At 39.9% G+C, this 27,050-nt stretch overlaps 1 protein-coding gene and 1 pseudogene across 5 annotated transcripts in view; both read left to right on the top strand.

The window, feature by feature from the left end:
* SHLD1 (shieldin complex subunit 1) overlaps positions 1-27,050 on the top strand; it is an 84,024-nt gene that overhangs the window by 46,810 nt on the left and 10,164 nt on the right. For 2 of the 5 annotated variants that reach the window (XR_005213051.1, XM_037811417.1), the window contains one exon: positions 8,892-8,947. The exons of the other annotated variants lie outside the window; for them this stretch is intronic. Coding sequence is in view for 1 of the 2 variants with exons in the window: in XM_037811417.1 (XP_037667345.1) it covers positions 8,892-8,932 (41 nt within the window). In the remaining variant the exon portion in view is untranslated. The remainder of the gene's footprint in view (positions 1-8,891; positions 8,948-27,050) is intronic. 5 annotated transcript variants of the gene reach the window in all.
* Positions 25,466-26,265, top strand: LOC119515455 (annotated as a pseudogene).

Genomic DNA, 27,050 nt, shown 5'->3' with positions numbered 1-27,050 from the left:
CACCACCGACAGTAGACATGCTTCTTGCATATAATCCTCTGTCAATTATGCAGGTGCCCTGGCTTGTCAGATCCTGTGCTTTGAACCCAGGCATCCAACTCTTAGTGGCTCTGATAATATAATAGTAATATTTTACACTCGACACTTAGTTTTCTTGCCACAGTTAACATACAGCATTAGTTCATTTATACATCTACTCTTTTAAGAAGACATTTACTGAGTGCTGATCTGTGCCAAGTGTTTGATCCATATAGGAAGCCTGAGGGCAGGCAGAAAATATCAAAGAAACTGCAGCTCAGATGGATGCCCCAGGCCACAGGGATCCGCAGGTGGCAGGCAGACTCTGGATGGATGTCTCCTGACTCCCCTTACATCTCCAGGGAGAGAGCACCTTCTCCACGATCTCACCAAGTCACAGGGGAGTGGAACCACAGCCGATGGCCAAGGCCTTTACTTGTCAGATTAGAAACCACATGTTGTCACAAAGAGACAGAAATCTCAGGAGCTTTAAATCCCTTCTATTCCAGGTTCCGAAATAATGCATCTCCAATGTGAAATGGATTGGAATTAAATTGCTCTTTCTCTAGCAACAGAATGGTAGACGAAAGAGCACATGCTCAGGAGCTAGAGACCTATGTTAAATTCCATCTCCTTCATTTACCAGTTGTGTAACCTGGCAAGTTACTTTGCCTCTATAAACCTTAATGTTCTCATCTGTAAAATGGGAATTATTAATACCTAATTTATAAGGTTGCTGTGAGGATTAAGTGAGATATAATGTGTGTCCATTGGTCCTGGAGTTTTCCTTCCCTCCTTTTTTTTCCTTTGAGGACCAAAATAGATTGGCTCGATGTTTTATTTTGTCAAATAAAGATCTTAAAAACGACCTATGCCACCATCTCCACAAAACTACTTTCATTTCACAGAAGAAAGAATATTTTAGTATTCAAAATGGAGGAAAGATCAAACCCTTCTTTAGTCCCTGTTTTTCTCACTTAGCCATGGACTGGTTCATCATGGCCTGGCATGAGTCTGTAGGCCAGTGTTTGGGAAACTTTTAGTGTATAAAGCACTACTTACTGAGTCTAGCAGTTATTAGGGTCCTTAAAAGTGGCAACAAGTATTATTATTAACTTTTGCTTAAAGATTGTGACACATGAAATTTAATAGCTTTTCCTTTTTTCAGAAAATTCAGATGTCTTTGAAAACAAGGTGGTTCTTTTAAGATCCCAGGTGTATTCTTTTCTATGGCTTACATTTTCTCTAGTGGAGAGAGATTTCTGTAAATTTTATGGATCATATTTTTAGTAGATTATAGCAAGTCCTCAAGTTCAGTAAAATTGTTTGTCTCTTTATAAAGTGAATTATTGTTAATGAGAAGTAGTTTTGTCACATGTATTACTTTCACCGGATGTTATGGCTCATGAACATGCTAAGTTTTTTTTTTTTTTCTCCATATAATTTTGGATTCTTTATCTGAACCCATGATGAGTGGATTCTTTCCAATCTGGTGGGCATTGGCTGCACATTCATTTGACAGATGTTTATTGAGCATCTACTTTGTGCCCAGCCCTGTGCTTAGGACTGGGGATACTCAGTGAAAAAAACAGACAAAAGTCCTGCCCTCAAGTAGCTTTTATTCTAGTTGCTGGGATCATGGTTGTAGAGGGTGGAGACAGACATAAAACAAGAAATATATGATGTATCAGCTGGTCCTATGATGAAAAGGAAAGCATTTTAAGTGAGGAGGGGGATAAGTTTAAACACGGGGTCAGGAAAGGCCTCTCTGATAAGGTAAGATGTGAATCGAGTCTAGGAAAATTGGGGGATTAATGGAGTAATCTTGTTGCTTGTAAAGTTAACTCTATGATAAATGTTTCTTCTGTACGTTTCTGTGGAGAAGGAAAAAGATGCAAATATTGGAAAAGAGCATTAGAGAAATAGTCACATATTTACAGCACTATTTCTTCAAGTTACAAAGCAAAAAGAAACAAAAGGAACTGAGTTAGTGGTTGTTTTGGATTTTATACCAGGAAATAAGCCAGATTTTCTCAGAACACCTATTATTACTACTTCTCCACTTTGGCAGCCTGGTATCAATCCAGGAAGCTTCTTTAAAGGTGTTAAATATTTATTAACACTGGAAAGAGTAAGCCTTGTCTGTGAAATTGTTATATAAGACCTAGGAATCTTGAAAAAAAGTACTAAGTGCTCAATGGTGGCGTAATTGTATATTTTCTATTAAATGTTCTAAAATTTAAAGTCCTTTTGAGGACAGCTCTAGGAAATAGTTGCAATAGAGTGGAGCAGGAGTTAATGTACCCTCTCCTCCATGCCAATCTTAACTGAAGAATTTCAGGAAGAACCACAGCAAGTTGCGGGTAACACAGACCCCCACCCGCAGGGACAGGGCTGCCCTTGCCCAGACAGAGCATGGAGGCGCAGACCAGAAAGTGTGCTTCCTGCGAGCAGTGGTTCCCAGCCTCAACTTTAGAAACTGAAGTTTGCATTTTTTAAGGGTATGGCAAAATCTTCAATTTTATACAATATGGATTGAAGTTTGTGTCTTCCTAATTTTATTTGAAGATCCCAAAGTTAAGATTGCTTTTTCCAAGTCCTAATGTTTAGATTGCATCTTTCAGATCTAAAGTTCTGGATCCATTCTGGTAGCCCATACACATCCCTTGGCCACCATAGTCCTAAGAAGCTTCTTTCACAAAGCCACAGAATTGCTTAGCTAAACCCGTGTCCCTTCCAAATTGATTTATAGACTCTCTCCTTCTGCTGTACATAAAAAAAGAGAGGGTATTTCTTTAAAACAGATTAGCAGCTTGAACCAGAAAGGGTAAAGCTTTACAATAGTGAAAATTAATATGAATGTGTGGAACATCTCTGATTGATAAATGTCATCTGCCAGCCACTCCCTCTTGCACGTAAAAGCTGATTGTGCACGTAATTGTGCAACCTGCCTGTGATTGCTGAGTGAACAACTGCCAAAATGGACCGTTCCCTTTATCCCTGTCTTTACTGCGTGGGGACCCAGCATGAAGACTATGGAAGAGCAGAACAAAGCAGAAGCCAGTCAATACAGCCAGCAGCTCTTATCAAACATCCACTGTGTGACTGCAGTTCCCTAGTCGATATTTCTAAGAGCTCGTTATTGGATCCCTCACTACATTCTCAGCAGAGTTGCTACGCTTGGCAGCCCACGGTGCAAATGGAAAAAATATTGGTCTGGCTAGAGAACATTTTTCCTTCTTCTCTCTGTCTTTAAGGAAAGGGAAGTGATTGCTGTGGAAGTTATTTCGGGTATTAGTAACAGCAGGTTGGCATGGCTCTGCTGCCCAAAGGAAGAGAACTGAGTTTAAATGGTGAGATGCCATTTAAAACAAGTAACCAGGATGCACCGTGCCATTGTTACATGTATACAACACTCCTCATTTTCCAGAGCACCGCTGTCTCATTATCTTATCTGTTGCAAGAGACCGTAAACATTCTTTATAAATATTTCACTTAGATTAAAAATTTTCATTCCGAGAACTAACTGTTGTGCAACTGATTCCTGAGGGAGCATGGCTTGCATTTTCTGGGCCACTAGTGGTTAGGATGTGAGCAGAATTGGTGAGAGTGCTGGGCCTGCCCTGGAGGAGGGAGGCAGCTGCCGGTGAAGCAGGGGGCACAGCCCTGCACAGTGTGCTTGGGGGTGCCAGCTGGTATCATGGGCTTTTCTCTACCATCAGTGGGCATGAACTTGGCTGCAGGTTGTTTGTCTGTGCTGCTCAGGTTTTGCTTTTGGATCTCTCTTTTTTTTTTTTTTCAGTTTTATTGAAATATATTCACATACCATACAATCATCCATGGTATACAATCAACTGTTCACAGTACGGTCATATAGTTATGCATTCATCACCACAATCTATTTCTGAACATTTTCCTTACATCAGAAAGAATCAGAATAAGAATAAAAAAAGAACACCCAATCCATCCCCCCCATCCCACCCTATTTGTCATTTAGTTTTTGTTCCCATTTTTCTACTCATCTTTTGGATCTCTTTTGTTGGTTGTGGTCAAGCCATTTATTATTCTTAGGTGGTAACAAAATATAATTAAACTCTATTGTTGAAGCTCCTGTCGGAGAAATTACTTTTGTCAGTCCTCTCTAACCACAATCCTCCTTTTCCCCTATTGAAATAGCTGTATATATTTTTTAATAATGTGAGGCTTCTTAGGAACACAATTATGGTTTATAGCAGAAGCAACTGTAATGTATTTGGATAGGGTCATTTACTTGAGGATTTCTGCCATTCTGATGTGTGTTCAAGATTATGTATTGTCATTGAGACATTGAGGCAGAGGGCTTGTATAGGATAGTGAGATTTTCTTCAAGTAGCTTTACCTCAGCAACCTACTCAGATGGCTTTTCCCAGAGCTGTCATCACCCAGTGCCTTGCCTCCTCCAAGATCTTGAATTCGGAAATCCCCTTCCGTCACCCCAAGCAGAGCGGCCAGTCTAGCACGTTGGTTGTGACCATGACTCTGGCAGCAGACTCCCTGGCTTTGAATCTGAGCTTTGCTACTCACTAGCTTGGAACCTTGAGCAAGTCGCTTGTCCTCTCTGTGCCTCAGTTTCCTCATCTGTTAAATGGGATGCTCACAAGGAGGCCATTACAGTTAGGGAGTCATGTTAGAGCCTGTGGAACAGAGCCTGCCACATGGTAGGTTTCGCTTAAGTTCTGTGATCTGCTGCTAATCTGTTCGTCCACCTCTCTCATTCTCCACTCTTCACCATCATCATGCCCTTCCATCCTCTGTCCTCTCCTTCTCCCACAAGTATCTGTATCTGCAGTTGTATCTCTATGCCTTCATTAGCCCCTCCCCCTGACTTCCTTGCTACCTGAATGAACCCATCAAGTCCTAGTGGGCAGCAGATAACACAAGTTCAACAGACAATGTGAGGAGAGCTTCATAAAGAGATTCTGTACAAAGGTATGAGCAGGTATGAGGAAACCATGAGGGGAAGCACAGTACCTAGAGCTAGAAACCCTGAGAGCACTCACAGGAGCTGTGCTGAGAGGGCTGCGTGACAGGAGCTGTGAGCTTGGTGGAGGGATGGAGCCAGGGAAGCCAGTATGTCCATCTCCCATTTCTCCCTCCTTCCATCTCCTGCCCGGCCTCCCCTTGCTTCCCGTCTCCAAGACAGAGCAAGGGCACCTGTCCATCTGGTCCTTGTAGTCAGTCTCCCAGGGCAGACAGCTCCCACCCACACACGGCCCCTGCTCTGCAGCCCCCATCAGCCTGGCTCCTGGCCCCTTGCAGTCTGGTCCACACCCACCTTTCCACGCACAAGTCCCCAATCTCTGACCCCCTCCCACTCTGTTCTCCTTTGCTGCCTCCCTCCTAGTTTGCAGGCTGCTTTTCAAACATGCTATGACCATATACCTCTTTTCAACTCTTCCAGGCCTGGAGAAATGCTACAAATTCATAGGACCCAGCCCAAATACCCTTGTTCTCTGTGGTCTTCCCCTGCCTGCCAGCTGTGTCCCCTCTCAGCTGACTCTGTGTGTACTTCACTGGGATGTGGTTCATGTGGGCCTGCTGGGTATTTGTTATTTGCTTTCTCTACTAGATCATCCCATCTTTGAGGGCAGAGACCACACCATAGCCATCTCGACATTCCTTTGTGATACCTACAAGAGTCAGAAATAAAAACAAGGGTCAAAAAAGTTAGTTGCATAGAAGATGACTAATGGAAATATGTCATAAATATTACTGGTCTGGCTAAAGAGTGTGGTAATTTATGAATATCGGATTCAACATATTTAACACTGATTAAAGATATTGCGTGTTGCACATAATCAAGTCACTGCCTGATGTCTTCCCACCACGTCCAGATTTGGTTGCTGCCATACCCTCCTGGCATCCTGTATGTCACTTATTAGAGTTTATTTTTGTAATTATTTATTGCATGTTTTCCCTATTCATCTAGATCTGTAGCCCCATGAGGGCATGGACCATACCTGTATTTGTCTCAGAATCTCCAGACTCTAGGACAGTATATGGCACATAATAGGTGCTCCATAAATATTTGTTGAATGAATAAACACATTAGTCCCAATACACTGTGACAAATTAGAACCTTAGGAGGCCAGCAGAGTAAAGATACAGATGCCAGGTACTGTGGAAGGGTACATGGGGTTCCTTTCCATGACCCTCAAATCATTGCTTGCTACTTGAAAGGTTCTTGTCTTTGTGACCCTCCACTTCCCCATCACTGGAGCAGCCACCCTCCTCTTGTACTAAGGCAGGTCTTGTACTGAGAAGAACAAATCCCTTTTTTCCTTCAATCTCTCTAGGGAATATAGTAATATTTTGGGAATTATCCTTTTTCTGAAATTGTTATTATCTTTTCTCTTTTCCAGTTGTGTTTATGTGTAGTTTCTTCATCTGAGAATAGAAATTTATGGTGCCAAGTGAAATATATTTGATTGGAATTTGGATCACCTCAATCCTTTTTAGTAATTCTGAAAACGTATAATAGGCATTATAGGTCTTAAAATTGAAAATTGGCTTCATTTTATATTGTTTCACTATTACGATCGTCTAACCAGATTTTATTATTAATGAATGACTTCAGGGAGTTCTTTTTAAAGGTCAAGAGTGATATGTAATGAGCTGAGAAAAGATTGCTTCTTGGAAACAAGAAGTGGCAGCACAGCCTGGAAGCCTTAATTCATTTAAGCCCTACCATTGCTCAATAATCTTTTCATCTGTCATTTTTTCCAAGGTTTAATATTCTGAAAAACAAAAAGTTCTGGAAAGGAAATTAAACTTGGGGTTTGAGACAACAGGGCTTTTATGAAGTTTGTGATTGTATGCTGGAGGTGTTAGAAAAAGATACTGATAAAAAAAAGAACAAACAAACAGCAAAATGCAATTAGTTTGGAAAAACTGAATAGGATTATCTAAAGAATGAAAACCTGTAAAAATTGGGCAGATGGTTTTCATAAACTTGAGGAAGATTAACTCTGGAGCCGTGTTAAAAAGTGGTGTTTTTCTGATAGATCTGTTGCAAACTAATTGCCTCTTTTCTGCCTGGTAATCTAAGTTTAGATTTAGGTGTTTTGCAATAGAAGCAATTAAAAGCTCAACCCTCATCTTTTTCATTAATTTACCAGTGAGTTGTTGATTTTATATGGATAACTTGATTTATTTTGAAGTTAATTGTAACTACAAGTTGTTTTTTGCCACACAATTTGTCCTTTATAATATAATTTGCCTTAAACAAAATAATTAATTCCACAATTCCTAACAACCTCTTCTTTTTTTTCCCTTTATGTAAGATTTTTATTTGCTTTCTCTGTCTATAGTAGCTATAGAACAAATCTCAAAGAGTGTTAAGTGTTACAGTTCCACCATGTCAGTTATTTCCTTCTAGCTATTCTAGAACTCTAGAAACTAAAAAAAAAAAAAAAATTAAAGATGCAGTATTCATAATCTTTTGTTAAATCCTATCTTGTCAGGATTTAACTCTTTTGATCTCTCTCATTTGATCACTTTCTCAACCTTCAGAGATATCTGGGCAGTGACCTCCATAACTTGTTCATATTGAAAAGGTTGAAAAGGAGTGTTGACATTATAGGGAAGGGGAATGTATCTGGTTGGTGTTCTTGGAGAAGCCATTGTCTGTGGGTTTGGGGACTTATCTGGTATAGGAACACTCTGTGGGATTTAAATTTCTGGAAAGTAAACTTAGTGAGTGAAATTTTTATAGTCTCAGATAGGGACCTAGGTATTCTCTAGTGTTTTGGGGACTACTGTTGATTAGGGCTTGGCATACCGTGGGCATTTGGAATATCTACTGGATCTTGCATAAGTGTAACCTCCAGGATAGTCTCTTGACTCTATTTAAAATCTCTTAGCCACTGAAACCTTATTTTGTTACCTTTTTTTCCCCCCTTTTGGTCAAAAAGGCATTCTTAATCCCTTTGCCAGGTTCTCTAACAATCTTTTCTTTAGGAAAAAAAAATAAGCATGGGCAATATCTGTGAAGGTAATATTTTTAAAAGAAGATGAAAATAGAATGGCTTTGAGGTTCTCAGTCTCAGATCCTATAAGATCAGGTGCTGTATTTAGTACAGGCCTGGCATAGGATGCCATCATGAGAGCTGGGAGCGGGCAAACAGAGAACAGTGTCCTTAATTCTCAGACATTTACACACTAGTACACCTATTTGCAGTGTCTCTGAAAGCTGAACATATGTATACCTTATGACCCATCTGTCTCAGGAACATACCTAACAGAAATGCATCCATATGTTCATGGAAAGATATGCACTGAAATAGTCACAGCAGCATTGACTATAATAGCCTTAAACTAGAAACTACGCAAATGCCCACCAGCAGTAGAATCAGATAAATAAACGGTGCAGTCACACAATGGAATACTATACATCATTGAAAATGAACAAACTGCTGCTGTGCACAACAACGTGGATGAACCTCACAAACATATGGTTGAGTGAAAGACGCTGTTACAAAAGAATACAGACTGTATGATTGCATTTATAAACGGCATTAAAAGAGACAAAGCAATCTAGGGGTTAGAATGGCAGTACCCCTTGTACAGGTAATAGCTGGGAGGGGGACAAAGAGAGAGGGCTTCTGGGTTCTGGAGCTGTTTGTTTCTTGATCTAGGTGCTTGTTATACTGGGTGCGCTCAGTATGTGAAAATTAACAGAATTTATGATTCAGACACTTTCATGTATATATTTTACAGTTTAATAAAAAGTTTGAAATACATCAGTTTGAATATATAGCATTGCATTAATTTAAGGACGAGCTGATCACTATTCTCTGTGCTTACCCCCTATGTGTTTGGTGTCAACTCATTAGAAGAGGCCCACCACTGCTGCGCAGAGAACCATTTACAGTGACGCTTTGACACAAGGGTAAGGATCACACGGGTACTGCATTGTCTTTAAGCAGAACGGGGTGGGCCACCAAAAGAAACCGTTGAGACACGCCAACCTAGCTGTGGTCTCTTTGTGAAGAGCCATGGGAGCTCTCCAAATCCCTCACTCTCCTTAGGGGTCAGCTCAGGTTTCTTGGTTTGGTGCAGTCTTCATTGGCACCTCCGACTTCTGTTCCTAAGTGCTAATTAAAGCCATTGGCAAAAGAACTTAGTTTAACAGTTAATAGTGCTCTAGTTATTTTTCTTTTTTAATTCTTTCTTGATTGCAAGTTCATTGAGGCCAATGGCCCTGCTGTTGGCCAGGGGCAGGCATATGGTGGATATTTAATAAATATTTGACAAATGATTGACTTGAAGAGATAGAAAAATGAACAGAGGCCCTGCCTGAAGCAGGAACAAGCATTTGTTTTTAAGAGACAGTGTTTGTGATGCTTCCCTTGAGGGGTCTCAATTTGATTTCTCTAATCCCTTTGATCTTATTTGGTTCTTTAAACAAGCTGTGATACTGCCTGGTTCTCTCTTTCTCTCTGTCTCTCTCTCTCTCTGTTCTTGTTTACAGGTTTATCATAGAAGATTGGGAAGTAAGGAAAAGTACTAGGAAGAAAAAAATAACACACCCATCACCCTTCCAAAGATAAACTCCTATACTGTTTTGTTTTATTTTCTTCTATTCCTTTTTCTGTCGTATTCATTGCTTTCATGCCCCTCCTCTCTTGTTTTCCTTTCTTACAAGTGCTGGAAATGATTGGATGAGAGAAACATCTCCACATTTTTTACAGATTCCTAGGCAAAATTATGTTGCTAATTTGGATTTCTTTATATGTGAAAATGTAAATTAGATTAAGATTTGGGCCTTCATCTCTTCCTATCCAGACCCACCCAGCACCATCTCTCTCCTTCCTCTACCAGAGGACAAGTTCTGGTCCCACTTGGAATCCGTATAATGTGTGGTTTTTTTCTCTAAGTAAAAGAACAAAGAAAAGAGATTTCCCCCCAAAGAGAAATTCTGTGGCTAGCTGTTAATTTAATTTTTAAAAAATTAAACTCCTCACCCACTAAAATGGTAACAGTGGAATTTCAGAGTTCTGAGACTATGGACTTTTTTTTTTTAAACAAAGTTAAAACAGGTTTCTTTATTGCAGGACTTACCAGAGTCTTTGATGGGTTAATGTGTGTTATGAATCTTGAAGACAGAGTATGGCATTTAACATTCCTCAATGCTTATTTGATCATAAAGCCCTCCTTTTTTTGTTTTTTTTTTTTTAGAGAAGTTATGGGTTTACGGAACAATCATGTGTTTTCTGTATTTTTCATGTTTTTGTGTGTGTATTCCTTTCCAAGTAAAACAAAAGGATAAAAATAGTATAACATGATATATATGTTATAAGCTCCTCTTATTCGGTGCTTAAATTTTTGAGATTAGTTCAGTAGTTATATACATTTTGCACCAAATCACTAAAAACGGCTTCAGATTCTTCAAAGAGAGACCATTCTGTTTATTAAAGAAATCCTCAGTCTCATCCTATTGAATATGGGGATCCAAAATCTTGTAGACTTTAAAACCCCATTAATTCTGTTTCTTAGCCTTAGATTTTTAACAGAAGTTTTCCACTTCAAGTAGAGGATTTCTGGCCATTGTCCAGTGCTGCGCTGTTCTTTACTTTTCTGGAACCACCTGGCCGTTACCTTCCCTGTGCTGTATGCTGTGTGGCTCACGAATCTTCCTTGTCCTGCCTAGGGATCCCCCCTCGGTCATGCTCTTGGGTGCACACACCTTAACAATACTCATAAATTGCTTTTTCGTCTAAAATAGCATCCTGTGTCTCTCCTTCTTGACTTTCTTCAGATTTTTTCCTCCCCACTTCTCTGAAGTTTGTCCCCAGTTTCTCTTTAGACCCCTAAAGTATTTAAATGAAAGAGTTTATTCATTGATAAGAAATATCACCCTTTAACACTTTAACACAGATGCTTTTTCTCTTGACCTTTAAAATATCTTAGTGGATTCACTGTTTTGTTTCTTCCGCTTGGCTCTGGTTGGGGGTGATGTGACATTTGCAATAATTCTAGGCTTCTGCTTATTGTTGCTATAAATTATTGTCAGTCCTGAACTGGGTCCATCCGAGTGAGTAAACAGCTGTGTGTGTGAGTACGTATGTGTACATGTGATAGAAAGAGAGAGACACTGAAGGAGAATGAGAGCACAGTTGGGCAGAGAAGAGAAAAGAGATAGTTTAGGTTGGATTTGCATCCTTTTCATTTCCGTTTTGTCTACCCTTTGCCCTACATTCAGTTATGGAAAGTGGCCCTATTAATCCTCTCTCCTGGAACCCCATTCATCAGAGATGGTCCTGCTGTCCCAGGCACGGAGGAGACAAAAGTTTCATGTGTTGTTTGCATTTGATTCCCTGGTCCTGTATGAGGTTCACCTCACCTTCGTGACCCTTGGAATCCAGATGTCTGCTTAAGGGTAATATTTATGTCCTGCTGGCTATCAGGAAGGCAGTGCTCAATTTTTGGAAAAGTAGACGGGGAGCTACCATTCATGTCCCAGCCCCCTCCTGGAGGCCCCGGAGGGTCTCAGGGAGCAGGAGAGAACAGAGCTGCTCACCACGAGGAAGGGTTAGGTAGGGACCTCCTGCCTCCAGGTAAGTGGTTCCCCTACCCTGTCGGTGGGTCCTTTTTTTGGAAATAGGACTTTCCAAAGATTTAAAGATTTGTTTTTTTAGAAAAATTAACAGTGTAACTTTTATGCAGAGGAAAAACTAGGAAAGGGATAACCTGTTTACTAATACAGAAAAAAATGTATTGCAAAGTCACCCAGGTAGGTTGCATTTTAGTTTGACTAAGAGTTGACCCGGCATGTCTGGGCTGAGCTGGGACCAGAGACAATTCCTCCCTCTTTCCACCACCACCAGCCTTCCAGGTTCTTTCTGCTAGTTGTGTTGATGGTGATTTTGGATTGTTCATTAGCTTTATCCTAGGGCAGTTTATTGATTTATTATTTCTCATTTGCTAAAAAACAAAACAAAGCATTTCTCTCAGCAATTTTGCCAGGTACTGGTGCCATCTGTAGATAGAACAGCTTCCCTGCCTCTAGGAAGTCACAGTCAGATAAGAAAGCAGACACACATACCATTTCAATAGGACGTAAAAGATACTATATCCTGAGTGGGGCCTCCGAGAGGGACCGGCCACTCCACGTGGATGAACTGGGCATGAGCACAGGCAAGGGGTCTCATTCGCAGGAGCACTGGCATCTGCCCAGAATGTGTTTGGCCACGTGTGAGCGGCAGGACCTTTAGCAGGGCGGCTGGTGGAGGATCACAGGTGGTGTTAAAAGCCAGCTCTGAGTCATTCTTTGAAATTACGGAAATTCAAGGAGAAGGACTTGGAAACCCTCCAGCAAGTTATCTGACCTTCTGGTCTCTCAATAACCATTTGGTGGCTAGCTAAGAAGTGGAAGTCTTCCGAAAAATTGTATCATACTGGAAAAGTTGCAGAATAATTTTTAAATAAAGAACATAGTTCTTATACCTTAGCTTGTAAACCATAGGGTTGACTTTCACTCTCTTAAGACTTGCTAGTAAAAGCAAGTTGTCCCACTGCCTGGCTTTGACAGGTGCTATGGATTTCCCATCTACTGAAATGACTGACTGAAGGTTAAATAAAACTTCAAAAGCAGAGCCCAGGAAATATACAACTTCTGAATGTGCTACTGCTAGAGATGGAAACTATACTTTCTAATTTTTTTTTCTTGTTGCCTTGACAACTGGTTAGGGATTTTTTTTTTTAAAGTCTTCAGTTTTTCTCAACAACATGAGCTGCTTCCTTTGATTTAGTTCAGGCATGTCTGTACAGATTTATATCTTATTTATTATATTCAGAAAGTCTCTAGTGTGTTTATGAGGTATAGATTTTTTCTTTTTTAGAATCTTCATGAAGTCGAACATGGTAGATAATTCCACAAACTGTTAACCTGCCTGATTAATCAAAAGAAGGAAAGTCAATAGTGATTTTCTGTGTCTTATGTCAAATATTTCTGGCTCACTAACTATTTCAGTATTTGGCTTTTTAATATGCCTGACAAGGTCTATGTGAAAATTGCTTCCATTAACCTTAAGTGCACGTGGTTCCTCCTGGTCTCCCCCTGCTCACTCCGCTCTGGCCACAATGGCCTCCCAGTTGGTCCTCATCCTTGCCAGACCTGCTCCCAGCTCAGGGCTTTGTGTTTGCCGTTTCCTTTGTCTGAAACCTTGCTGCCCCGCATATGGCTCCCTCCCTCATTGCATGTAGGTCTCTGGTTAAATTTCAGCTCCTCAGAGAGGACTTTCTGGACCCTCCATCTAAAACAGCAGTCTCACTCATCACTATGTTGCCCCTTGTTTCTCTTAGTATAACTTGTCACTGTCTAACAGTGTATATTTATATTTATATTTATATTTATATTTATTTGTTTGTTTACTCTCTGTTTTCACCAACTGGAGTATCAGCTCCATGAGGTGTGGGGTTTTACCTAATTTGTTCATTACACTTATCAGTTTGGAATCTGTTAGGCTGCAAGTGAGAGAAAACCAGATTGCAGTGGCTTCTTATACAAAACAAGAAGTTCGGGGTAATTGGTTGTTGACATTGGTCCAGCAGTTTAGAGGGAAAGGGCCAATGCTGCTTTGGTTCCCTTGGCCTTGCAACCTCATGGCTTCTGTGCTCTAGCTATCATGTATCCAAGGAAGGGAGAAAGAAGAAAGAGTGGTACCAGCCCTATCTTTCCCTTTACTAGAAAATCAATCTTCTGGGAACCCCAAGCAGATTTTCACTTATGTCTCATTGCAGGTAACCTTCAATAGCTGCAGGGGAATTTGGGAAATTGAGTATCTTGCTTGGTGATGGGCACATTATTGCCCCAAACAAAATTGGGATTCTGTTGGAAAGGAAGAAGGGGAGAATGGTTATTGGATAGGCAGCAGCAGTGTCTCCTCTACCACAGTATCCCAGGGCTTAAAACATTGTTTGGCGCACACAGGTGCTCACTAAATATTTGTAGAATGAATGAACAGACTTTATGGTACTGAGTCTCCTTCATTTTAGAGTAGAGAAATAGTGTTGTAAAGGTGATTGTTGGCAGAGTCCATAAGGTAAATGAATAGAGAAATTACAGTCAAGGGATAAAGAATAAGGTAAAACTAAAAGTTTAGAGGGAAGTTCAGAAAGCATTAGAGTCCTACAGAGTAGCATAATTTAGTGCATATCGTGGTATGCAAACCCTTATGGGTAGTGAGGATGAGGACAGCTCAAGGATGCTGACAGGAGCCTTGGAAAAGAGAGATGATTATGGAAATTTACTTTAAAGAAAATATGCAAGGATCACAATAAAAGGGGTAGAATAAATGCCAGGGGTGAAGCTGACATTAATTTTTTTAAAATCGTACTTTTAATTTAATATCTTTTACCCCAAACCATAGTATACAGAAATGAAAAGCAGACAGAGAATCAGCACCTAACTTAGAGTAGGGGAAGGTAAAACCAAGTATCTGCAAAGCAGAATGCCAAAGAGAAGCAAGCCAGTTCATCTCGTGGAACTCAGGAAAGGCTCAGGCATTAGAGATACCAGATATTCTTGAGATGGAGGTGGAGGTGGTAGTAATGGCTCTGGAGGTGAGATTGGTGATGGAGACTGTGGAGGTGATGGAAGTGAAGGGGGTGGTGATGCTTCCAAGACACAGAAGGCAGACACTGCCCAGTCAGGAGATGGGAGGAGCCATCTCTGGAAAAAAAACTGAATGATCCCAGAGATTGCTGTGGGGTTCCCTGATGAAGAAGCCACTTCATAGCTCAGTCATCCTGCAGTGAATTGAAGCTCACCAGTCCATAAGCCCTACTACCCATGGCAAGAACTTCCAATTATCTTTTTAATGCCTCACCCTTAAATATGAACTCACAACCATTGAGGAAATCCTCTATCACAAATCATAGACACCAGGATTAATAATTAGAATTAAAGAAACTTGGAAGAAACAGATAATGATGGAACAGAAGAAATTGGCAAAAAGAAAAAAAATTATATTTTCAGAGAAATAAGATATGCCTGCAGTAAAACAAGAACAAGCAATAAAAAGAAATAATTAGAAAATAAAACAAGCATGTAAAAAGTAAAAATATTGTGAAAATTTTTAAACTTTAGTGATATGTTGGAAGATACATTTAGGAAATCTCCCAGACAGTAGAACAAAAGGAAGAAAATATGGACAACATGAGAGGAGAGAAAATTAGAGAATCAATCTAAAGAGTTTAACATCTGGACAGTAGAAGCAAACAAAACAAAACAAAACAAAAAAAAAATGGGGCAGAGGAACTTATCATAGAAATAATGCAAGAAATGCTCCCAGATGTGAGTCTCTATGTTGAAAGGGCCCTGGGAATGCCTTACACGGTGATAAAATGCCCATTCCAATGCACCTTACTATAAAATTTGAAAAGACCCAAAAAGCTTCCAAAGGAAAGAAAACATGTCACATATTAAGGATTGAGTATCAGAATGCTTTCAGATTTCTCAGCAGCAACACTGAAAGCTAAAAGCCAATGTGGTAATGCCTTCAAAATTTTAAGTGGGAGTCAAACGATTAATCAAATGTGAGAGTCGATTTAAGAAGTAAAGTCTCAAAAACTCTTTACCTCCCATCCACCCTTTCTCAGGAATCTCCTGAAAGATATACACCTCTAAAACTGTAGCATGAGTCAAAAGGAAGAAGACTTGGGATCCCAGGAAGAGGGACTCTGACTTACAACAAGAGAGGGGAGTCCCAAGTCACCAGCTGTGCCACTGGCCTGGGGTGAGTGCAGCCAGACTAGAACAAGCGGGTGGAAGACTCCGAGGGAAAGTTCAGGTGGGCTGAGGCACTGACAGATTCCAGTTGGTTTGACATGTAGCAAACTGTGTTGAAAGGCTTTAGTAGGGTGTGGGTAGAATTAGAGATAGTTACAAAGCAAATGCAGAAAAGAAATAGCTATTAACGAATGAGTTGCTACATAGTGCATTGTGGGAACACAGGCTCAGGCTCAACAGAAACTTTCAGCAAATGACCACCTTATTACTTAAACAGCACAAAAGGTCCAAAAGAGCAGGGAAGAGATCCTAGTGTAGCCGAACTCCTGGGGAGGGCAACTGCTTGGACGGCAGCTCTGCACACCTCACTTCATGTCAGAAAGAAGAGACGCTGTGTTGTTTTGAGTGTTGAGTAGTTATGCAACCCAGGGGGAGGAGGGCCTTGCCACTGAGAGTTCCCTCCCTGATAAGCAGCTGGGATGGCTTGTTTCTGGTTTCAGGGTTAAGATATGATCAGGCTTCTCCATTATACCTAACATCCCCAGGGCTGTAGGGTGGAAACATAATGCAACATCTGCACACATTAGGAAAGGGTGGCAGGGGGTAGGCCAGGGTTGAGAGGTGGCTGCTGAGCATGTCTGAGACTTCCCAGCAACCACAGAAACAATAGTTTCCTAAATGAAGAAAATAAATTTGTGATGCATTTAACAGTGATCAGTAGTTATGCAGTTACAATAATATAAATAGTGAATATTGATTTAATCAAAATTTGACTCAACCATGCTTAGAGAGTGGGAGAAAGTAAGGGTCTTAGTTGTCTGGGCTCCTATGACAAATACCATAGACCAGTTGGCTTAAACTATAGGAATTTATTGTCTCACAGTTTTAGAGGCTATATATCCAAAATCAAGGTATGAGCAGAAGTCTGTAGCATTTTGCTGGTGACAACCAATCTCTGCCAATGTCCCACAGTGATCTGCCTCCTTTGGCTTCCTCTATGACTTCTCCTTCCATGTCCAAATGCCCTTTGCCCTAAACTCCAGTCATAGGATTAAGGACTACCTTGATTCAATTTGGCCTCATCTTCAAAGATCCTATTTACAAATGAGTTCACACCCTCAGATCCAGGGGTTGTGCGGGACATGATGCAATTCCCAACAATAAGCCTTTGTGTATGTGTGTGCCTACGAACTAAATTCTTATCTACCAGAATAGGATAGCAATACATAAGGTTTAAAAAATGGATCATAGATGAGCATATTAATAGACATATAAAGATTTATAAAATAGAAATGATTGAGGAATAGGAAGGGGGATGCAGAAGCAGGGAACTGCTGTTTTTCATTATAAGTCTTTTAACCCCATCTGACTTTTAAAAACTACGAGCATATATTACTTTGATAAAAATAAAAAAAAAAATAGTTAAGGGCTAAAATATAAATTTTAAATGACCCTTCTTCTAAGCATGTATCACTGGTAAAATTCAACATATACTTGGTTAATATGAATTTTTGTCCAGATTGTGACGGATGTCCTTGACTGGCAGGCTCATTTGTATAATCACATCCATTTTCACTTGCACACAGAGTAACTCAGACTCACCTTGTTGTAAATCATGCTGAAGACATTTATCATTTCCTTCTACACCATGGAGATAGATCTATGGCTTGTGGCAGTTGAGGCCATATGCTTATTAAAAATGGAGTAGACACAGGTGATACTAAATTGAGCTTTTAATTATGTTAGATTTAATGATGTACCTTTGCCATGAACTTAATCTTCAGCAAATATTTACCCTTCCCAAACTGGCAGATTTGCAATTTATAACTTCTCATGAGAAGTTCACTGAAGTAAAATGAAGCATTTTCTCTGCCCCCTGCCCTCTGGAGGATCTCTATTAGAAATTATGATCATTAAAAATAGCAACTCATTCTCCTTTGTGGGGAACCTTCAACATTACCATCTTATGATTTGGAACGGACCCTTCTCACTCCTCTCAGCCTTAATCTGTACTTAATGATATGATTTTATTTTGGATACAGTTTTATGGTCATTTTCTTGGAGGGAGGGAGGGATGGATGGATGGATGGACGGACGGACAGACAGACAGGTAGGTAGACAGAGTGATAGACCAAACTGTACTAAGTATGTGTGGCAATACCAGTCATTAGAAAGTTCTGCTTCTTAGGTTTGCAGATAACAGAGAATACACCACTGGTTTTTGTCTAGAGGTTTCCAGTAAGAGCTGTGTAATGGTCAGCTTTCTGGAGAGGTTAAAAAAAAAACAGTGTTCTATTGCATCCAACATAGTTTTCCAAACTTTTTGATGAAGGTGGAAATAAGATGTTCCATTAGAAAATCCTAAAATAACTTCCTGAAAGCTCAGCCTGGAGTCTGTTTCTGCAACTTTCCCAACAATAATATGAATTGTATTATTCTTCTTAATACATCTCTTTCTGCTTAAAGTAGCCAAAGTGATTTATGTTGGCTGCACCTAAAAACCCAGACCAGCCAACTTACCTTGCAGGTTTGTTGTGAGGGCTAATAAGGTAAGGCATTTAAAGTCTCAGAACATGATCTGAAATGCTTTTTCTTTTATGTTCTAGGGCTTTTTCATAAAACCGTAAATAATGTAGGTATTTATTAGTTTGTTGGTTCATTAATTCATTCATGCATTCATTGAAACAAATATCTACTGAGTGTCTACTCCAATCAAGATATGTTCTTGTTGCACTTAGGATAGTGGTTACCAAATGTATCTGAACATTAGAATCATCTGTCAATATTTAAAAAAAAAATTAATTCCTATGCCTCATCTAAGATTTATTGAAGACAGGTAATATGCATGTGTAGATTTTTTTAAATTGAGATGCAATTTACATAAAGTACAGAAATCTTTTGTGTACAGTTTTATTAATTTTTACATATATGTAACACCCATGTAACCACTACCCAGATCAAGATACAGAAAAACAGAAATGCACATGAAAGATTTATTGTGTGCATGGGTTTTTTGGACCCCCTTTATGAGCCAAAGTTTCAAATCATTTGAGGTTTTGCCACTTAGATGTGAAAGAAATTTAGTCATCTGGAAAGACCAGTATAATGAGATCATTTTTTTCTTTTTCCGTCTACATAATTCCCTTCAAATTTGTATTCCTATCTAAGTTTGTGCAAGAAAACTGATTCATTTATATGTGAGATGAAACAAATTTGAGGACCTTAAGTAACAGAAAATTCTAAATGCCAATAAGACAGTAAATGTCACACAGTAATAACTGCCTGACTCATATCTCTGGTTCTGTTTTTCCTTTTATGATTAGTGTAGTTTTTTGAGTAGAAGAAAATTTAATTTCATAAAGCTAAGCTATCCAATTTCTTTTGTGTGATCTCTTCAAAGAGAATGAATATCATAAGACAGTAAAAATAATTATTTTCTCTTTTTTCCTAAAAGAGTATTTGGAACAGATATCTCAGACTGTGGGCCAATGGCAGCACAATTAGTATTGCAGTGCTGAGGCCACTAGGGCAGCAGTCATGGGCTAAGTTACGAAGATAAAGTAAGTAATTATTTGAAAAGCAAATAGAAATAATTGATTACAGAGAGAGGGAGAATGTCATCTACAAAGCATTACGAGCATCAATATTTTTTATAGAACCAAGCTAGAACAACTTTGAAGTTGAATGATTTTGTATAATTGCCTTATTATGGAATGAAATTTTCAGAAACAAATTGTAGAATGGACTTGGTGCCTACACTTTTAAGATGATTATCCGTGATTTGGGATCAAAGTCTAGCATTGGAAAACTGTTTCAAGGATAGCTGAACCATATTAGTGAATTAAACAGACTCATGTCATCAAAGGAATAGAAAGCCTTAAAATTTCATGTAGTTCATTCCTCTGCCTTGAGCCAAAATCTTCATAAATCAACCTAGGCAGATGTGAATATTGTCTATTTTAAGCACTCTTAGAGGATGAGCTTAGGATATGAGGGTAGTCTGGCTACGACATTTATCAGTTTGTCCAACTGACTAGTGAAGAGGTTGATGTCTTACTTCCTTACCATTTCTTGTATGGCCATAGGTCAGCAGTTATTTTCTCTTAGAACTTTGAAGGTATTATTCCACTGTCTTCTTGCTTCCATTGCCCAACAGTTATTTGGAATTCACTTTCAGGTAATCTGTCTTTTCCTTCTAGTTGATTGTAGGATTTTTACTTTTGTCTTTGATGATCCACAGTTTTATTTTGTGCCTGGCCATGGATTTCTTTTTATTTATCTTGCTAGCAAAATATTGCATTTCCTCAATTTGTGGATTCATGCTTTTCATCAGTTCTGGGAAATTCTCGTCTGTTAACTTATTATGTATTCCTTCCCCTATTCTCTCTATTGTCTCTTTCTAGAACTCCAATTAGATATATATTAGACCATCTCACTTTGACTTACTTATCTCTTATAGTTTTTGTTTGTTTTTTTCCCCCTCTGTGTCTTTGCCTCTCTGTGTTGTATTCTATCTTCAGTGCTCATTTTCATTTTCTAATTCTCTCTCCAGCTGTGTCTAATCTTTTGTTTTACCCATCCACTGAGGTATGAAGACCTATTATTATAATTTTCATTTTTCTAAGTTCTTTTTTTCTTTTTCTAATCTGCCTGTTCATTTCTTTATAGTCTCTTGTTCCTTATTCATACTGTTGATTCCCTACTTTATTTCTTTAACATATTAAGTATATTTGTTTTATATTCTATGTTCATTAACTCCAACATCTAAAGTTTCTATGGGTCTCATTCTGGAGCTGGTTCTTTTTACTTACCCCTCTCATTAAAAGTGCCTTGTTTCACAAGCTGCTTCTACCTGCAGGCAAGTTATGGATGGGTGATACGGAGATGAGTGTCCTGGTTTACTCCTTCAGGCTGCCACCCAATAGATTAGCATGGACATATAGGCACCCGAGTATATACACAGAGATTACTCTGCTCAATACAGAACAAGGCCAGGGACCCACAGTGCAAGCACACAAGGGCTCTACACCACACCAGTGAGAGAGTGGGGGAAGGGTCAGCAAGGGCACCGTGAGTTTCTATTACTGATTTTAAGTTCTCTTTTCTTGAGCTGGCACTGACCCAGTTAGTGCTATCCTTTTGCTCAGTTCTGGAGTTTTGCAGAAGATGATTCTGCCAGTTTTTCTAGTTGCTCAAAGATGCTATAGGGTAATGGAACCCTTGAGCATCTTCCACCACAATCTTGGATGACTGGAAGTGTCAAACTACCAATAATATTCTGATATACTTAGTATATCATGTGGCTTTCATTGAGGGATATGCCAAGTTTGACAATCTTTCATGACTCAATCATGATCTTAAATTATTTTAAATTAAGTTTAACTTACTGAAATGCCCTTCACAGGACTCCACTGTGACTGATATTGTTTACAAAAATATAGAGATGATGGTTGAACAACATTGTGAATGTACTGTATGCAGCTGAATTGTGTATGTTAACATGGTAAATTTTGTTACCTTGAATATTACCTCCAAATTTGTATATTTTGCATAATGTAAAATTTGGTCAGTAAGATATATCAGATTTAGAAAAATGAAACAAAGTGGTGATTTTTGTAAATACATACTATTCTATGCTGCTTAAATTTTTTTAGGGTGAAATTTCTCCAGGACTTAAATGGTTAGTATATTTAAAATCAAAGTAAGTAGCTATTTTTAAAAAATAACAAATATTCATTGAAAATAAATTTCTGCTAATAATTGAAAAAGAAGTACCTTGTTTCAGTTTGTATTTTGTGAATATTGATTTCATTGTGAGCACATGTTTGATGGAACATTATGTGTGGGGTTTCTTTTGAGTTTGAGAGTACATTTCTCTAAAGAGAAGTTGCATTTACTTACTCTAGACATATGGGGACACATCAATCTGGAACCATATTAAAATAAAATACCTGGCTTGGAGTTTTTAGACCACAAAGATAGTCTCACTTGAGGCCACAAATATGTGTAAGGCTTGTGGTTATTAAATCCCAGGGGAGACATTTCTTGCTTTTCTCTCTACCCAGAGCCAAAGCTGAGACAAGTTTCCTCACTTTGACCCTTTGCAGGGCACATTTTTTTTCCAGTTCACCTTTTTTCTGACAGTGTAACTTCAGGTCTCTCAGGTTTAGGTAGTGGTCTCCTTTCAAGCACCCCCATCTTTCTGTGACCCTAGCCTTTGTGTCCTGAGCCCCGTGTGGCGATTAGAGCTGACATGGTAGGTGTAGGCACCAGCTCAGGACTCACATGCCTCTTGGAACTCTTACTCTCATTTTCCTTTTGGTCTCTAAAGACTTTCCTTACTTTATTACCAGCTCAGTTATGCACTTTTAAAGACTTTGAAAAACATTTTATCAAGCATTTTTAGGTGTTTGGTAGCAAGGAGGATTTTCATATTATCTTGTCTACCACATTCTTTTGTCAAAAGCATGTAATTATCTCTGCAACCTGCCTAAAGGTGTCCTTGAAAAGGTGTAAATTCAGTTTCATATCTGCACCCACTTCTACTCAATAATCCATGTAAGAAACATTTTCAACACAAATATATCCTAAACTCCTCATGGCCCATATTTTCTGTCATTCGGTCATCCTCAGCTTTCACTTCTCTGCTGTCTGTACTCCTTTTCTGCAGAGGTTGTATTATGCAATTATTTAATTTTGTTTGTGACCTTTATCCAGTTTGAGTTTTCCATTTTCTCTGAACTTATTTGGTCCAGAAGAGAAGGCTCAAAGCTCTGCTCTCCTCATTTTCATGTACACGAGAGAGTTGAGAATTATCTCCTATAACTGTTCTCATCGTATTTCCCAGTCTCATTTTGCCTTTTTAAAATTTGACTCAGCACTGCAATTCTGACTCACCCAGCAGTCATCCTGTGAACCCTAGAGCTTTTCTGCCTAATTTCCCTTTTTTTTTTTTAAATGCAACCTCTTTCTCCTTCTTCACAGTGTACTCTGTAACCTAAAGTTTTCTCTGAGGCTGTCCACCTGATTTACAGTTACCATCAACTTATAAAAACCATCACCCCCATCAGGCTCCCTGGAGATTGAGTCATTTCAGTGCCACCCACGCTCTGATGCTCATTCCCCTTGGGGAGCGTGTTGGGGGACAGCTGGAGGGTTCCACCAGCCTGGGCTTCTGTGTTTGACACTCCCACACACTGAGGCACATGCTGTTTCCACCCGCGCCATGATCATATTTACTTTGCAGAGAGTGCACTTGGGACCTCTCTATAGTCATAGTCCTACTGCTGCGAGATGGGTAGCATTGGCTGTAATTCATCCCATCAGCGTATGATGCCAGGATGGTAAAGATGGAAGTTTCTTCCAGTCACAAACAAGTGCTTGTTCATCTGGATTTTAGTATGCTTTTATCACTGTGTAATAGACACACAGGAGCACTTACAATTCGCTTTTAAAAATCCCAGCTGTTAAATAACAAATACCTGCATACTAAGATGTTACCAGCTCTGCTTCTGATACTCTTTTTGTCTCAGTGTTAATAGGTGTAAAGTAGTGTTTATGTATTGAGTGTTTATTCTCTTTATAGGTTTATGCCAATAAATCACTTAATACTTACAACAGTCCTTGAAGCAGGAGATACTATTATCCCCATTTTACAGATAGGGACTCTGAGATTCAAATATGTTGAAGAACCTGCCCAAGGTCACAATAGCCAGTAGGTGGCACTGCTAGGACTCAAACTCAAATTACCTAACTGAAATCCATGCTCAGAGGCAACCCTGCTGTCAGGACACAAAACGTTCAGATTTGTGATCTAAGAATATGAGCATTTACAAAGGCCAGAAGTTAAATCCACATTAGCTCTGTCCTTCAAGGTAATGTATTTGAAAGTCTATACACCTTGAAATGATGCTGACTGCCATTCAAAGAATGTTTTTGGAATTTCTTTGTGAGAAGTGCTTTCAGAGTTAGTCCGTGAAACATAAGGAAATCAATTTCATTTTTAGGTAAATCTTGTTTTTCACCCCATGCTGTGTTACCCTGTTTGATCACCTATAGTATTTTGCCCAAGTTTACTACTCATGTGTCTTGACTGTTTCTAAAAAGTAATTCTGTCCTCTGAGGATGGAGACTTTCCACCACTGAGGACGTTCAGCAGAAGCTTCCAGGGGGAGTGAAGGTACTTCCTAAAGAGGATCCAACATTTTAAGTAATGCCATCATTTTAAAAACAAGAGCTTAGCCCCCAAGGTGATCATTTCATAGATTTACTTAATGCTGCTTTGAGGTGGAGTGAACTCTGTTTACAAAAATCTGTGTCCAACAAGAATTCTGTTGCCGATAGAAAAGTGTCACAATTTCCTTGTCTGTCACAGATGTTACCTTCAGCTCTGGAACTTGTTCTGTTTGATAGAAACCCTGTTCTGTTCCTCTTTAAATCTTAAAATGACCAAATGTTGACTTGTCAATTTGGACAGATTGTTGGGACGTCCCCATTTCTCTTCATAGAAAGGGACCAATGTTCTGCTTTCCCAGCAAACAGGAGCATTCTCTTGCCGATCAGGATCCTGCAGATATTTGTCTCTGGCACCACTTCCAGCATCATTTTTCAGTTTTTTTTCCCTTACAGGTAAGGTTAAGGTTAAAGTTTCAAGCATCATCTTAATGGGCTGCTCACATTTAACTTAACTTGGCTGAAATAAACAGTCATCATCAAAATAGCAATGTTGCCATAGCAACTGAGGTCCAATTCACTTGGTTTTCCTTTCTGCTCACAAGTGCTCTTTATTTTCTAGGCCAGGGTATGAAATGGCTCAGCTGAAACCTTTCACGTAAAATTATATTTAAAAAATCATTTGAGGAAAAATATTTTTAAATGATTGCTTTGAGTGTGACAGTGAAGCTCTGAATTCCAAATTGTCTCTAGTTCCCCTTGTCTGACAGCCTTACCTCATTGTTCCGGTTGCAGAGTGCAGCAGGGAGCCACACAGTGCCACAGCTGACCCAGATCATCCCCCGTGGCTTTTCTAGCTATAAAGGGGTCAGGTTCTGCTCCTTTGCCTTGATTACACCTTATCGACAAAATACAAAACCAACCAGTTTTAAACGAAGCCTCAATACCATAGTAAAGGAGAGAACTGTTAAAACATTTTTTATGATCAAAGCAAGTAATTCCTAAACTTTTGTTATCTTAATCATCCTTGAAATCTTCTTCCTGGTCTCTTATCGCCAACATGTAAATCCATCCCTGGTCCTAATTATGGCTACTGGTAACCATATGAAGATCGTTCTAATTAAGAAAATTAATGAACAGATTAGCTTTTTCTGTGTTCTCATTGCTGGCCAGGGATTCTGGATATTTGGTCCTTGCCTCAATTGTCTTGTATGGACAGTGAGACTGAGTAGAGCTAGATCCTGGACAGGGCTTGGCATATGAAGTTTTTATTAAATGGAGGTGAAACACAGTCTCACCTTTTGGTAGTGAAAACTGACACTGAGGGTTGTTCTGCTTGAGAATATTTGCCATTAAAATAAAAACAAGGAGAGGTGGCTACAAAGCCAAGTGGAGGTGGCAGGAACCCAAGTGTAAGCAGTTGTTGGGTGGGCACTGTGGCCGGGATCACCCCCATCGAGGCAGGAAGCACAAGATCCAGGTTTGACAGCAGCAGGCCGAGGGTGCCAAGGAGAGAGCCTGGCAGGAAATGGAGGGAGAAGGGTGGCTCCAGGGGCAGGCTGAGGCTGGGGTGGCCTCCTTGAACCGTTGGATCCAGCTGGTTGAAGAGGAGCTGGACCGTGCTCAGGAGCACCTGGCTCACAAGTGCTTTTTACCCCTGCAAAACCTGTGGGAAGCAGAGAAAGCTGCTGCTGAGACAGGTATAAAGGTTATAGAAAAGCGGGCTTTAAAAGATGAAGAAAAGATGGAACTCCAGGAAACTCAACCCAAAGAAGCTAAGCACATTGCAGAAGAGGCAGATTGGAAATACGAGGAGGTGGCTTGCAAGTTGGTGATTATTGAAGGGAACTTGGAATGCACTGAGGAATGAACTGAGCTGGTTGAGTCCCACTGCCAAGAGATGGTAAGTATATCAGACTGATGGACCAGAACCTGAAGTGCCTGAGTGCTGCTGTAGAAAAGTACTCTCAAAAAGAAGACAAATGTGAAGAAGAGATAAAGATTCCTACTGATTAGCTCAAGGGGGCAGAGACCTGTGCTGAGTTTGCTGAGACCGTAGCGAAGCTGGAAAAAACAATGGATGATTTGGAAGATAAACTGAAGTCCACCAAAGAGGACCAACTCTGGACCCAAAGAATGCTGGACTAGACTCTGCTGGACCTGAAAGAGATGTAGAGCACCCCAGGCCTGTCCTGCCGCTGCTACTTTGACCCTGACTCCACCTGAGACCAGCCTGCCCCAAGCTGACCTTTAAACTGAGGGCCGTTCTTCAATGGGAAGGCTGCTTTCTCCTCTCCCGCACACCTCCCACCCACCCACCCGTGGCTTGGTGTCTTTTTCACCAAACTGTCTCTTCCTCTCTCAGGCATTGCAGCTGGGCTAGGGGCTGAGCACCTCTGGGAACATTTTAAGGAAAAGTGAACACAATTCAAGTGTCTTTAAAAGCATGCTGTGAGGTATACATTTTGTAATTACTCCCCTTTTTTGTTGTAGCAACCATTTGTAAAACATTCCAAATAATTCCACAGCTCTGAAGCAGCATTCTAATCCCTTTCTCACTTTTGGGAAGTAACTTTTCAGCTTAGTACATATTGTCCTCTGCATAGAGGAGGAAAGGCGGCGTGGGCCTGCCTCACTGAGAGTGGGGCCTAGCTCAGGGAAAGTCGCCACGGCATCAGGGAAAGTCACCACGGCGGGGAAACCTCGTTGCTCTAAACAAAGCATGAGCCAACCCAGAAAGGCGATTCCAAGAGTTAGCCTCCCCTCCCACTCCCCTTACCCCCAGAAGGTGCTGTTCGAGTTTTCAGCTTTATTCTACCTTGGGGCAAGTTGTTTTCTCATCAGAAGTGATCAAATTAATATGGTGAGACCTCTGTCTGAGACCAAATCTTTGTCTTGTCCTTTCTCTATCCCCTTCCCAACCGCTACAGAATGGATCATGTGCATCTTATGTTGGGGTGACCACTGATTTACTCTCCTGTTTCCTTTTTTAAAAGGAAAGAAAGGAAAATTATGTTTTTGCCACTGATTTAGCTGTATGAAACATCTCATCACTGTTTTCTGGGTCTGAAGCTGCTGTCTCTAAGAA

The sequence above is a fragment of the Choloepus didactylus genome, chromosome 19, assembly GCF_015220235.1.
Source record: "Choloepus didactylus isolate mChoDid1 chromosome 19, mChoDid1.pri, whole genome shotgun sequence".
Taxonomy (NCBI): domain Eukaryota; kingdom Metazoa; phylum Chordata; class Mammalia; order Pilosa; family Megalonychidae; genus Choloepus; species Choloepus didactylus.
The sequence above is the reverse complement of the archived record's forward strand: the minus strand, read 5'-3'. Positions and strand labels throughout refer to the sequence as shown.